Source organism: Dendrobates tinctorius, unplaced genomic scaffold, assembly GCF_039654945.1.
Source record: "Dendrobates tinctorius isolate UK_male_01 unplaced genomic scaffold, ASM3965494v1 ptg000041l, whole genome shotgun sequence".
In the NCBI taxonomy this organism is placed as follows: domain Eukaryota; kingdom Metazoa; phylum Chordata; class Amphibia; order Anura; family Dendrobatidae; genus Dendrobates; species Dendrobates tinctorius.
The window spans coordinates 895,896-911,422 of record NW_027361709.1 but is presented as its reverse complement, the minus strand read 5'-3'; the positions used below and the strand labels follow the sequence as shown (position 1 = coordinate 911,422).

The following is a 15,527-nucleotide window of genomic DNA, read 5'->3' as shown; positions in this document are numbered from 1 at the left end:
CTGTTTGACCACAACCTGCTGACATTCTCTTCCCTCTCCTCTCCCACTGAGCAACCCCCGCTTCATAAACTCGCTCACCCTCGCAGGAATCTCAAACACCTCAATTTACCATCACTCTCGGAGTCCCTTCTCCCTCTTACAGACATAGCTTCCCTTCATGACACAGATGCTGCTGCCACTTTTTATAACACCACTATAGCAGCAACACTTGATTCGGCCGCCCCCCTCACGCAGAGCAAAACTCGAACAGTCAACAGGCAGCCCCTGGCTGACCAGCCTGACCAAAGAACTGAGACAGGTTTCCAGGGCCGCTGAGAGATGGAAGAGAACCCATTCTGCTGAGCACTTCAGCGCATACAAGCAGTCCCTTGCCAGCTTTAAGTCCACGCTCTCTGCCGCAAAACAAGCTTACTTCGCATCTCTCATATCCTCCCTGTCTCACAACCCTAAACAGCTCTTCAGCACTTTCAATTCTCTACTCCGTCCCACAGCACCTCCTCCCCCTCCTCTCATTTCTGCTGAAGACTTTGCCTCCTTCTTTAAGCGGAAGATCGACACGATCAGACAAAACTTTGGCCCGCAGCCCTCAATGCCCCTCTTAGCTGCTCAGCCCTGTTCTGCAAAAGCCAGCTTCTCCACCATGACAGAAGATCAGCTCTCCACCCTTCTGTCAAGATCACACCTCACCACTTGTGCCCTCGACCCACTCCCGTCCCACCTCATCCCTAACTTGGCCACAGTTTTCATCCCATCTCTATCACATCACACCTCTTCAACCTTTCACTTACAAATGGTGTCTTTCCCTCATCCTTCAAACATGCCTCAATCACACCCATCCTCAAAAAGCCCTCCCTCGACCCATCCTCTGTGTCTAACTATCGCCCAATATCTCTTTTCCTTTACGCCTCAAAACTACCGGAACAGCATGTATATCTTGAACTGTCCTCCCACCTCACTCCTGTTCCCTCTTTGACCGGTTACAATCTGGCTTCCGACCGCATCACTCAATTGAAACTGCCCTAACTAAAGTCACTAACGACTTACTAACCGCCAAGAGCAAGCGACACTACTCTGTCCTCCTTCTCCTGGACCTGTCCTCTGCCTTCGACACCGTAGACCATTCCCTCCTGCTACAGACTCTCTCATCTCTTGGCATCACAGACCTGGCCTTATCCTGGATCTCATACCTAACAGACTGAACCTTCAGTGTCTCCCTCTCACACACCACCTCCTCACCTCGCCCCCTGTCTGTTGGTGTTCCCCAAGGCTCTGTCCTAGGACCCCTACCATTCTCCATCTACACCTTTGGCTTGAGACAGCTCATAGAATCCCACGGTTTGCAGTATCACCTCTATGCCGAAGTCTTTCTTCTATCTCAGTCTTCTCTGCTCGCTTTCTCAAACTGAACATGGACAAAACAGAATTCATCATCTTTCCCCATCTCACTCTACCCCTCCACCAGAACTATCCATCAATGTCAATGGCTGCTCTCTTTCCCCACTCACACACGCTCTGTGCCTTGGGGTGATCCTCGACACTGCGCTCTTTCAAACCATATATCCAAGCCCTTGCCTCCTCCTGCTGCCTCAAACTCAAAAATATTTCCCGGATCCGCTCATTTCTCAACCACGAAACCACAAAAACACTAGTGCATGCTCTTATCTCCCGCCTCGACTACTGCAACCTCCTACTCTCTGGCCTCCCCTCTAGCACTCTGGCACCACTCCAGTCCATCCTACACTCTGCTGCCTGACTAATCCACCTGTCTCCCCACTATTCCCCAGCCTCCCCCCCCTATGCCAGGCCCTTCATTGGCTTCATATTGCCCGGAGGCTCCAATTCAAACCCTAACCATGACATACAAAGCCAACCACAACCTGTCTCCTCCATACATCTGTGACATGGTCTCTAGGTACCTACCCGCAAGCAACCTTCGATCATCTCAAGATCTCCTTCTCTACTCCCCCCTTATCTCTTTTTCCCACAACCGCATACAAGACTTCTCCCGTGCTTCCCCCATACTCTGGAACTCTCTGCCGCAACACATCAGACTCTCACCATCAACGGAAACCTTCAAGAAGAACCTGAAGACCCACCTGTTCTGACAAGTCTACAACCTACAATGATCCTCGGTCTACTGAACCACCGCACGACCTGCTCTATCCTCGCCTACTGTATCCTCACTCATCCCTGTAGACTGTGAGCCCTCGCGGGCAGGGTCCCCTCTTCTTATGTACATTACTTGTGTGTCCCTTGTCTTACACATGTTTATTATTCTTGTCTATATTTCCCCTTTTCACATGTAAAGCGCCATGGAATAAATGGCGCTGTATAAGCGCATAATAATAAAGCTGTGCTGATGAAGACGGCAGTACCGTGGATACACAGAAACCTCATCCAGCATATATTACAGAGAGGGACACTGCCACAGCAGAAGTGTGGTTGAACATGTGAACTGCACATTAGGGGGGTTTGAAAATGAATGAAAGAATGAAGATTGCAGACTGAAACTTGAGCTTTTTGCAAAATCACAAGTTATTCTCTTTCCTGTGCAGAGGAGATAACTTCATAGAATCCTAGAATGTTAGCATTGGAAGCGACCCCCCGGGGTCATCGTGTACCACCCCCTGCTCAGTACAGGAGTCACTAAATCATCTCAGACAGATGTCTGTCCAGCCTCTGTCTGAAGACTGCCATTGGAGGAGAACTCACTACCTCTCGTGGCCGCCTGTTCCACTCATTGATCACCCTCACTGTCAAAAAGATTTTTTAATATCTAATCTGTATCTTCTCCCTTTCAGTTTCAACCCATTGCTTCTCATGTTTCCATGTGTACTGTAAATGAGAATAATGATGATCGCTCTACACTGTGACCGCCCTTGAGATATTTGTAGACAGCTAGCCTTTAACTGTTTCTCGTATGACATACTTTGCAGTCCGCTCACCACTCCGGTCGCTCTTCTCTGAACTTGCTCCAGTTTTTCAATGTCTTTTTTTAAAATGTGGTGCCCAAAACTGGACACAGTATCCAGATGAGGCCTGACCGACGGGGAGAATTACTTCACGTGATCTAGACTCTATGCTTCTCTTAATACATCCCTGAACTGTTTGCCTTTTTTTTCTGCTGCACCACACTGTTGACTCATGTGCTGTCTGTGATCTATTACTATACCCAAGTCTTCACACGTGCTGTTGTTTAGCCCTATTCCTCCCATTCTGTAGATGTAATTTTCATTTTTCTTATCTAGATGTAGAATCTTTCATTTCTCCCTGTTAAATACCATTCTTTTCTATTACCAAACTCGCAGAATGCTAGGTGCTACAACGGATGCTGTTAGCCCCAGTGATCCCGAGAATGAGCCCAATCTTAAATGGAGTGAAGGTATGCATGCCTCGTCTCTGATCTTGTCAATGTGATCATTAGAAATAGTCACATACCCCTTTAAAATAAGGAGCCAGCAAAAATAAAGAAAAACATTTTTTTCTTCTCCCAGATTAAAAGGAAATGCAAAGTACATATTGGATTCAATGTGTGTATGTGTGTTTATTATGCAGATATTCAATTTCCTCCAAGTCCATCTGAACCAATATTTGCATTGTAGAGACGTCAGCCTTGGTGTTTTTTAGCAGGCGATTTGCTGCTTCTGACTTTGCATTTACATGAATCACAGAATGGCACATTTCTCCAGAGCGGACTTCAGAGGGTGCACTTATATGTTGCTGATATCTTGCATGTTCGTCCTAGATGAAGCAGTTACAGCAGGGTGAAGCTGCTCATCGGGGAGGGTGGGCTATCTAAATCATCAGGGTCCGTGCCGGCGGAGCCTCTGGAGTTTGGGACTGCGTGGCGGAGCCTGTGGAGTTTGGGTCTGCGCGGCGGAGACTGTGGTTTTTGTTTTGGAGAGGCAGACCCTGTGGACTTTGGGTGTGCTCAGTGGAGCCTGTGGACTTTGGGTCTGTACGGCAGAGGCCGAGGTCTTTGGGTTGGAGCGGCGGACCCTGTGGACTTTGGGTGTGCTTGGCGGAGCCCGAGGTCTTTGGGTTGGAGCGGCGGACCCAGTGGACTTTGGGTGTACTTGGTGGAGCCTGTGGACTTTGGGTCGGAGCCGCGGACCCTGTGGACTTTGGGTGTGTTTGTTGGAGCCCGTGGACTTTGGGTTGACGCGGTCGAGTCTGTGGACTTTGCAGTGGAGCCCATGTACTTTGGGTCAGTGTGGCAGAGCCTGTGGACTTAGCGGCGGTTTCCGTGGACTTTGGGTTGATGCAGCGGAGCCTGTGGACTTTGGGTCTGCGCGGCGGGCCTTGTAGACTTTGGGTCTTGCGCGTCGGACCCTGTGGACCTTAAGTCTGCGCTGCTGAGCCTATGGACTTTGGGTCTGTGCTGCAGACGCTATGGACTTTGGGTCTGTGCTGCAGACCCCATGGACTTTGGGTCTGCACGGCGGAGCCCGTGGACTTTGCGTTGGAGCAGCAGAGCTTGTGAACTCCCTGCTGGTGCAGATTCTGTACAGTCAGCTGGGGCAGATAACACGGCCTGTCTTGCAGTGCGTTTTCTCAGATTACGGGCTGTCTTCTAGACTGGCTGGTTGGCAGGCTTCTTGCCCTGTGATCACCTGTGTAAGATTATAGCCCTTATTTTTTTTCCTTCTCGTGTCCGCGGGAAATAACATTTCATCCATCATCCAGTGCAAACACAAGTTGCATGTCAGCGTGCCAGGCTACAGAGAGGCTGACGGCAGACACCTGGCAGGATGTCAGGTCACCTACGAGGCCAGGACAGTGCACAGGCTTTAGTTTTTCTGCCTCTTTCTAGTCCTTTTGTCTTTTACATTTTTTTGTGCTTTCACTTTCCAAGCAGGAAAACGTTACTTGTTGCCAAATGTGAAACGTTGCAGGGTTCCTTGTATTTCTGTAGGTCTCTAGTACGTGGCTTTTCTGTTTGTGGACCCCTATCATGTCCTTCGTGTACACATCTTGTCTTTTCTACCTCCTTGGCTGATGCGGAGGGAAAGCTCCCAGTAGATGTGCTAATCCTACGCTTAGCGCCCCAGTCACTTGACGGAGGCCAAAAGTACCTGATCTAGTTGGAACTCCTCAATATTGGAGCTACGAGGGATATACTGTGAAAGTATACCTGGCGTGAACAACTATGAACACGAGACCGGCAGATGCTGGAATTGGAGCAGGTTTATTGTTCTGCAGCCCCTTACAGTGGGGTAGGCCTTGAGGATGACACTAGTCAGTGCCGCAGTCTCTGTGCATCTCCGGGGATATTCGGTGTTACCCCCGTCCTCCTCCAGGCCGCACATAGCGATTCTCCTAGATGTTACCTGTAACTATACAGCATCCTGCGCTCTGTATCCAGCACGTCTCCTGCATTATAAAGCTATTTCTGGCGGATTGGGGGCTCAGAGCAGCGGATGTCGCTTTTATTTTTCTGCACCATTAATCTTGGAGTGATTCCTCGGTCGGATCGTTTTGCGGCCGGTGAATGCATTTTGAGGAATATGTATGTGTTCCAGAATTGCTCACTTTCAACAATTATTAAGCAGCACCGCTGCGAAGCAAATATTCCTTTCCTCTTTCCCGGCCAACTTTCCTGCTTGTTGTTAGAGAATTTCTAAGTCTTTCATTTTAATCAATTTCAATAAAATAGAAGTCGACTCGTTAGCTAAAACCTAATTCATGTTTAGCCTGCAGTGTAAAGAATGGAGGTCTTTTTTAATCTATAATTGACTAATAGAATCTTTTGTAGTAGCTCCTGTAAAGACATTGAATGAAAGCGACTGTTTCATAAAAGTCATCAAGTTATTTTTTAATATTTCACTTTGTTCTTTGGGGTCCCGGGTCCTATAGCTGTGTTCTTCCTGATGTTCCTGGTTCAGACCTGGCATGGCAGCAGGGAAAGAGGGGGTACTCATATGTCAGTCATGCTAGGTCCCCATTCACACAACCATGTTTTTTAACACAAAGGATGCATCACGGGCCCATAGAAATGTTCTGTTGATCAGGCCAAACTTGAACCTGATGCTGACGTTTGTTGTGGACTCTCCGGGCCCCCCACTCACAAAAAAAATGATTAAGATATAAACATAAATGTTTTATGTGTTAATGGTGCCGAAGGCTTCACATGCTCGAGTGTCACCAGAAGAGCCTTTTTTGTACTGTCAGATATTTATGATATTTGAAGAAAAGAAATGAACATGTGTGTGGCGCCATGGACTGTGGTGGGTACAAGTTCCAACTACTAAAAAAAATGGATTGAATCTGCCCACTAAGCTGAGGTGTGTCAATAGGGCCTTAGGGGAAAGCTGGGTGACTATCCTTATGGGCACGGTAATGGGTTCTGGGTCCCTGTGATGGGAAACATGAGAGGTGCTCCAGGCATTGTAGGTGGGGAGGAATATGGTCCAATTCCCGCAGCCGGTCGATATGACTTTAAATAAAGCAAATACAGACTGAAAACTAATGGCAGTGAGAAAGCGTAACGCAGCATGCACCATAATAATAATAATAATAATAATAATAATTAATAATAAATTTTATTTCTATAGCGCCGACATATTCCGCAGCACTTTACATTTCAGAGGGGATTTGTACAGACAATAGACATTACAGCATAACAATAATCACATAGATTATAACAAATACCAAGAGGAATGAGGGCCCTGCTCGCAAGCTTACAGTCTATGAGGAAAGAGGGAGACACAAAAGGTGGGTGGTAACAGTTCTCCTGATTGTATGGACCAGCCATAATGTTAAGTGTGTAACCGTACAGACACAGAGGGCTAATGGATGCATAAAGCATGTGGGAACATGATGCGGGGAACCTGGTTATGGTAAAACTTTTGGCTGTACCACACAGGGATAGATTAGGTTAATGTGTTGAGGTGGTAGGCCAGTCTGAATAAATGTGTTTTCAGGGCACTCTTAAAATTGTGGAGATTGGGGACTAATCGTATTGACCTGGGAAGTGCATTCCAAAGAATTGGCACAGCACGTGTAAAGTCTTGGAGACGGGAGTGGGAGGTTCTGATTACTGAGGATGCTAATCTCAGGTCATCAGCAGAGCGAAGGGTGCGGGTAGGGTGGTATACTGAAACAAGGGAGGAGATGTAGGGTGGTGCTGAGCCATGGAGGGCTTTGTGGGTGAGGGTAATAAGTTTGTACTGGATTCTGGAGTGGATGGGTAGCCAGTGTAATGACTGGCTCAAGGTAGAGGCATCAGTGTAACGATTGGTGAGGAATATGATCCTGGCTGCAGCATTCAAGACAGATTGGAGAGGGGAGAGTTTGGTAAGAGGGAGACCGATTAGAAGAGAGTTACAATAGTCGAGACGAGAATGAATAAGAGAAACAGTAAGAGTTTTTGCAGAGTCAAAAGTAAGAAAAGGTTGAATTCTAGAAATGTTTTTGAGGTGCAGATGACAAGAGCGAGCCAGTGATCGAATGTGGGGGGCGAAGGAAAGCTCGGAGTCAAGTATGACCCCAAGACAGCGGGCATGTTGCTGGGGAGTAATAGTGGAACTACACACACAAATGGCAGTGTCGGGTATAGGTACATTTGTAGCGGGAGGAAACACAAGGAGTTCAGTCTTTGACAGGTTCAGTGTGAAGTATGCGTCGTCTAGTGCAGCTTGTACTTTCTGCCGGCATTCAATTCATTATTACTGAGAAAGATAAAGGTGTTTTATTCCACTTTTCACTCACGTTTTTCCTGGGGTTCTATGGATGACAGAACTCAGACTGGAGGAACCTGAGATTGGGCTGCAGATATAGCGGATTGTGTGGAATTAGGGCAGAAGACCTCACCGCCAGTAACGGGCCTGAAATGATCAAATGTGCCATAGAACATACATAACGTTCACATATAGGACACGCTGTAATGTAGGATTGGGCAATTGGACGCTGGTAACGTAGGGTCGGGCGGATAGAAATTAGGAGCATAGAGTTGGACGGGTGGACGCTGGTAACCTAGGGTATGAGATTCAATGGCTAGCACACGATAGGTACGGGGGTATGGTGCTAGTGAAGGAGGCTCATGAGTCCCACATAAATGTCTATTAGAATCACTGCACACATACACTTAAGGAGTATTTGCTTATTAGTGAAATTTATTGAAAACAAGTGCTCTTATAGTGATTGCGACAGAACGACGTTTCGGTCATTCAAGACCTTGATCACATAAGTCGCTGTAGTAGTTCTGAACTAAGGGCTGTCCTGAATTAGGTAATGGTCACTTATGCCTTTAGGTTAGCCAGGGTCAGAGCGGTCGCTCTATGTGGGGTGGTGGCGAGACGGTGGAGTTTGTCACTCCTCCTTGCTACAACTGAGTGTTAACACACTCCACCGTCTCGCCACCACCCCACATAGAGCGACTGCTCTGACCCTGGCTAACCTAAAGGCATAAGTGACCATTACCTAAATCAGGACAGCCCTTAGTTCAGAACTACTACGGCGACTTATGTGATCAAGGTCTTGAATGACCGAAACGTCATTCTGTCGCAATCCCTATAAGAGCACTTGTTTTCAATAAATTTCACTAATAAGCAAATACTCCTTAAGTGTATGTGTGCAGTGATTCTAATAGACATGGTAACCTAGGGTGGGAGGGTGGATTCTGGGTAACGTAGGGTCGTACGGTGGACGCTGGTAACGTAGGGTCGTACGGTGGACGCTGGTAACGGAGCGTCGGATGGTGGTAACGTAAGGTCAGATGGTGAACGCTGGTAACGTAGCGTCAGATGGTGGACGCTGGTAACGTAGGGTCATATGATGGTAACGTAGCATCAGATGGTGAATGCTGGTAACGTAGGCTCGGTTGGTGTGAACAAAGAAAATGCGGCTTGCCCATGGAAAGGGAACACCACATAAATAATATATATAATAATCATAAAAGATTTTATTGAGCAAAAGAAAACACACACATGATACCACACTAGACCCATAAAAACAATTAAAACATGCAAAAGCATTTACTGGTCGTGTCATATGGTTATGATACAATGACCCTCCACTGCAGTATCCCACATATAAAGACAATGTATATTCAGACAAGCATGAAAAAACACACATGAAGTATATATGAGAGATTATAAACAATTTTGTAATGTCAATTAATATGTGTAAACATACTGCTATTCACAGCACCAAGCCAATGTATAAGAATCCAAAAAACTCCCTGAAGTGGTTTAGATCAATACAAAAACCACCATACGTTACCAGAAAGTAAAAGAGGCTAGGGGCCAAATCAATCAAAGACCCCTGCAGGCATGGTGGTACATCAGAGATAAGGTGCATATGTGGGATAAAGTGGTGGGGGAAGCACACCCCACGCGTATCGCCACTACCCAGGTGACTTTCTCAAGGGAGGATGAAGCGCTGAGCGTCGGTGTGTGTCTTGGTATATTTATATACCATACACATGTGCAAAGAATGATTGAATTAAGAAGCTCTTACTGAGATGAGGCATGCGAGGAATCGCGCGGCCATCTTGTCAGCGTCTCCAGACATAGTAATAAAGTTAAGCAATGAGTTGGATAGCGCAAGCGCCAGATGTAGTGCAGGGCGCATGCGCGAAGCACGGGGTCGTGGCCATCTTGTCGGCATCTCTAAACATGTTAATAAAGTTGAAATTGCAATCAAACAGCGCAAGCGCGAGATATAGTGCAGGGCGCATGCGCGAATCGCGCGGCCACAGCCATCTTATCAGCATCTCCAAACATAATAATAAAATTAAACTGATAGTCGAATAGCGCAAGCGCGGGATATAATACAAGGCGCATGCACGAACCACGCGACCGCGGCCATCTTGTCATCATCTCCAGACATATTAATAAAGTTAAGCAAATAGTAGAATAGCAAATGCGCAAAGTACAGTGCAAAACGCATGTGTGAGGCGGTGCAGTCATATCACGTCCCAAAGAATGACCCAGGACGCAAGACATGATCTAGAAAATATGCACAAAATGGCACATATGTGCCATCTAACAGGCTGTATCCATACATAGCCGTATATTGTAAAACTTGCGCAGTCATCACACACAGGACAAAAAAAAACATATATATATATATGGATAATAGAGCTTAAATATGGCTAATAGATATTAATCGGTGCATAAATTAGCAAAACCATAATATGACATGTATAAAAATTAGAAGCACCATAAAGAATTAGTCTTAGAAAGGACCGACGAACCTTGTAAGTCATAATATAATGAGCCATACAGCGCAAGCAAATTTTTATAACACACAGATTAAATGTCTAGCTTTTATTTATTTAGGACTTAATATGGGCACAGAAAAAGTGCCCTAATAGTGTTAGTAGAATTAAACTGTCAGTACATAAGGACATACTTCCACAAAAACAGTTTAACAATACATGGATAATACAATTCCCAAAACTTTATTTGAAAAGGTAAGTATATTTAGAATACAAAAATGGCATATTCAGTGATCAAAAAATGCGTATAGAGACTAGTTTCAAGCAAAAAATGCTTATTTCAAATATTCAAAAGACATAGTACTGTGAATAGCCAAACATGATGTTGAGATAAACCAGACTCGGATGGTGGACGCTGGTAACGTAGCGTCGGATGGTGGACGCTGGTAACGTAGCGTCAGATGGTGGACGCTGGTAACGTAGCGTTAGATGGTGGACGCTGGTAACGTAGGCTCGGACGGTGGACGCTGATAACGTAGGGTCAAATGGTGGACGCTGGTAACGTGGGGTCATGTGATGGTAACGTAGCGTCAGATGGTGTATGCTGGTAACGTAGGCTCGGATGATGGACGCTGGTAACGTAGGGTCAGATGGTGGATGCTGGGCAACGCAAGGTTGGATGGTGGACGTTAAAAACGGAGGGTCGGACGGTGAGCGACAGAAACGGGACCGGACAGTGGACGATAAAAGCGGAGGGTCGGACGGTGGGCGTCTGTAGCATAAGGTTGGACGGATGATGGCCGTCAGTTCTTGGAACCACACTGGACAATTCATTGGGACAGACTGATGCAATATGAAATTAATGACCACACCCCGTGTGTGATGTAATTCACAGTGTGCAAACCATATACACAGCTGTACAGCGATGTCTTCACACTACGGGACGTCATTCAGGATGTGAATTGTTCGTTCTTTTTTTTATATTTAATCCAGTTTCTAATATTTTATTTCAGTTCTCTTCAGAAGCGGAAGCCAATGGCCAAAGTGGTGTACAATCTGCTGTCAGAGCGGGACCTGAGGAAGAGGCTGAAGGAGGTGGGACTGTCCGCGCAGGGGTCCAAGCAGCAGATGGTCCGGCGGCACCAGGAGTTCCTGCACATGTACAACGCTCAGTGCGACTCGCTGAACCCCAAATCAGGTGTGGCCTCCTCTGTGTACAGTCCCGTACGTTGCATGTGGTCTCTGTCATGTGTCCCTGTGCACGAGAACCTGTCCGGACACCAGGTGGATCTTTATGGAGAATAGGCCTTGCTGCTCATGTGCTATATGGCCACCTATTCATCTGTACATGTGACAGCAGAAATCAGGGAGTTCCTAAAACAAGGTCTGCTCTGACCACCTGCTACCCTGTGAAGCTTCAGAGCTGCATTCACAGTTCTGGTGGTCTTGTGACTCGTGAGCATTGCATTGTGGGAGCTTAATATCCGACACACAGAGCAAATCTATGAGTTCATGTGTCTGATGACAACGTGGCTCTGAACGGTAGTTTCCAAGGGGCGGCCGAATTGTCTCTTTACACCCGGGAACACTGATTGTTCCATAATTCTGCAACATTTTTAATTATCTGATCTGATTTGTGACGTTGAGTTTCTAGCAGGAGTTTTTATCTGGGTTTTTGGGATTCGTGATGTTTCGTGGCCAGGGGTAGACAGTGGACACAATTCTGCTTTTTGGATATCTGTGACACCTGCACCAATTTAAGAGTTTCCTTCGTGGATATTGGATCATTTATGTAGCCTGGAAAACCTCTCTAAAGGTGTGAGTCGTTCTATATTTCAAAAATGGTTTTTAAAATTGCTGAACTAAAAATAATTCTAAAATTCCGAATTGTTTCCTCCTGGTTTCTGCATCCATCCTTTAACGAGAGCGTAGTCTGACCTGCACTAGAGAGCTGCTCATCACTCAGGGTTTTTTAACATCTTGATAGTCCTGCTCAATTTTAGCTAATTATTACAATTGGAATAAGGTAAAAGCCATTTGCAAATAGTTAAAAAAAAGAAAAAAAAATCTCCATTGGAGACACATTCATCCGCATAGGAGCTGCATGCACAAAATGGTAGAAGTTCAATCAAGACTGCTTACATTGCTATGTGATTTTCTGCTTTACAAGCTGGAAACAATGGTTGCAAAAGTATACATACCCTATAAAATAATGCCACATATGAAGCTTTATTTTTTATTTTCACCCTTACATTTTAATGTTACTGGTCTTATTCTTATTACAAGACATTTCGTCAGTAACAGTAAATGTGACGATTCTCACTTACAGTAAAGATGATTTTATTTTTTGGGTTGACGCATCTCCCATCCCTGGGGATTGTGCGCAGTCCCATGTCCTCGGCTAACACCAGATCCTGCCAGTGATGTGTGTGACTCATTCGGTGGTCCGGAGCCCCTATTGCTCAGCTCACTGGGGTCACTTCCCTGTCTTTGCTCTCTTCCCCCACCGCTTCCTGACTTCTCATTAGCAATCACTGAGACCAATTGTTAACGACGTGGTTCATTCACTAATTAATGCAATTGTTTTGTTTTTGTTTATTTTTTCCCATGTGAAAGTTTTCTTTCGGGGCCCCGGTCTCAAAGGCAATGAAATAATAAGTCCATTTCAGTAAATATTAATACTCCTCGTTATTTACTTTCCTTGTTGTTTTCCACCAGAACTGCGTTGTCGGTTAGCGACAGCCCAAATTAGAAGAAAGGTCGACGTCACGCCTCAGCCCGAGCGCTTTATTATTGCTCTTCCATACGCTCAGCCTTTACTTTTATCTGCTCGTCTTTTTCATGGCACAAGTCATAGTCGATAAATGGGGGCGAGGGATCATTTATGTGTTATATGCCAGGCACAAAGCGGAGATGTACAGTTGTGGCCAAAAGTATTGACACCCCTGCAGTTCTGTCAGATAATACTCAGTTTCTTCCTGAAAATGATTGCAAACACAAATTCTTTGTTGTTATTATCTCTATTTAATTTGTCTTAAATGAAAAAACACAAAAAGAATTGTCCTAAAGCCAAATTGGATATAATTCCACACCAAACATAAAAAAAGAGGGTGGACAAAAGTATTGGCACTGTTCGAAAAATCATGTGATGCTTCTCTATTTTGTGTAATTAACAGCACCTGTAACTTACCTGTGGCACCTAACAGGTGTTGGCAATAACTAAATCACACTTGCAGCCAGTTCACATGGATTAAAGTTGACTCAACCTCTGTCCTGTGTCCTTGTGTGTACCACATTGAGCATGGAGAAAAGAAAGAAGGCCAAAGAACTGTCTGAGGACTTGAGAAACCAAATTCTGAGGAAGCATGCGCAATCTCAAGGCTACAAGTCCATCTCCAAAGACCTGAATGTTCCTGTGTCTACCGTGCGCAGTGTCATCAAGAAGTTTAAAGCCCATGGCACTGTGGCTAACCTCCCTAGATGTGGACGGAAAAGAAAAATTGACAAGAGATTTCAACGCAAGATTGTGCGGATGTTGGATAAAGAACCTCGACTAACATCCAAGCAAGTTCAAGCTGCCCTGCAGTCCGAGGGTACAACAGTGTCAACCCGTACTATCCGTCGGCGTCTGAATGAAAAGGGACTGTATGGTAGGAGACCCAGGAAGACCCTACTTCTTACCCCGAGACATAAAAATGCCAGGCTGGAGTTTGCCAAAACTTACCTTAAAAAGCCTAAAACGTTTTGGAAGAATGTTCTCTGGTCAGATGAGACAAAAGTAGAGCTTTTTGGTCAAAGGCATCAACATAGAGTTTACAGGAGAAAAAAAGAGGCATTCAAAGAAAAGAACACTGTCCCTACAGTCAAACATGGCGGAGGTTCCCTGATGTTTTGGGGTTGCTTTGCTGCCTCTGGCACTGGACTGCTTGACCGTGTGCATGGCATTATGAAGTCTGAAGACTACCAACAAATTTTGCAGCATAATGTAGGGCACAGTGTGTGAAAGCTGGGTCTCCCTCAGAGGTCATGGGTCTTCCAGCAGGACAATGACCCAAAACACACTTCAAAAAGCACTAGAAAATGGTTTGAGAGAAAGCACTGGAGACTTTTAAGGTGGCCAGCAATGAGTCCAGACCTGAATCCCATAGAACACCTGTGGAGAGATCTAAAAATGGCAGTTTGGAGAAGGCACCCTTCAAATATCAGGGACCTGGAGCAGTTTGCCAAAGAAGAATGGTCTAAAATTCCAGCAGAGCATTGTAAGAAACTCATTGATGGTTACTGGAAGCGGTTGGTCGCAGTTATTTTGGCTAAAGATTGTGCAACCAAGTATTAGGCTGAGGGTGTCAATACTTTTGTCTGGCCCATTTTTGGAGTTTTGTGTGAAATGATCAATGTTCTGCTTTTTGTTTCATTCTCTTTTGTGTTTTTTCATTTAAGACAAATTAAATGAAGATAACAATACCAAAGAATTTGTGTTTGCAATCATTTTCAGGAAGAAACTGAGTATTATCTGACAGAATTGCTGAGGTGTCAATACTTTTGGCCACAACTGTAAGTAAATCGCACTGCATCCAATTATTTTTGCGTTTCTCGCAATTTTCACTTGGCCCAGACATGGAGGATGAACCGTAGGATTTGTCATTTGCTAGTGGAGACAGCAGAAAATCAAAAGTTTACAAAATTGTGAGTAAACAACTTTGTTTCCAGGGTGTGATTCTCATTCAAACTCACCTGTGGCAAGTAACGAGTGTGGGCAATATGAAAATCACACCTGAAACCAGGTAAAAAGGGGAGAAGTTGGCTCAGTCTTTGCATTGTGTGTCTGCGTGTGCCACACTAAGCATGGAGAACAGAAAGAGGAGAAAAGAATGGCCTGAGGACTTGTAACCTGGAGATTTGTTGATATTTTTCAACAAATTTGTTTTTCAGGTCCATCTCCAGAGATCTTTATGTTCCTTTGTCCTCGGTGCACAACATAATCAAGAAGTTTACAACCCATGGCACTGCAGCTAATGTTGCTGGACGGCAGTGAAAAATGGATAAAGGTTGTAACGCTGGATAAGCAGCCCCAATCAAGTTCAGAAGAAATTTAAGCAGTCGTACAGGCTCAGGGTGCATCAGTGTCATCTTCAACATGTGAATGAAATGAAACGCTATGAGACATGAGACCCTGGGTGACCGACTGCTGGCAGAGACGTAAAAAAGCCAGACTGCAGTTAGCCAAAATGTACGTCAGTAAGCTAAAGTCTTTTTGGGAAAGCTCCTTGTGGACAGATGAGACCAAGATAGAACTTTTTGGTAAAACACATCATTCTACTGTTTTACCAAAAACAGAATGAGGCCTACAAAGAAAAGAACACAG

General features: G+C 45.3%; 1 protein-coding gene across 4 annotated transcripts in view; it reads left to right on the top strand.

The window, feature by feature from the left end:
• RAD18 (RAD18 E3 ubiquitin protein ligase) overlaps nt 1–15,527 on the top strand; it is a 281,611-nt gene that overhangs the window by 92,270 nt on the left and 173,814 nt on the right. For all 4 annotated transcript variants that reach the window (XM_073574946.1, XM_073574947.1, XM_073574945.1 and 1 more), the window contains exon 7: nt 11,176–11,360. In XM_073574946.1, the coding sequence (XP_073431047.1) occupies nt 11,176–11,360 (185 nt within the window). The remainder of the gene's footprint in view (nt 1–11,175; nt 11,361–15,527) is intronic.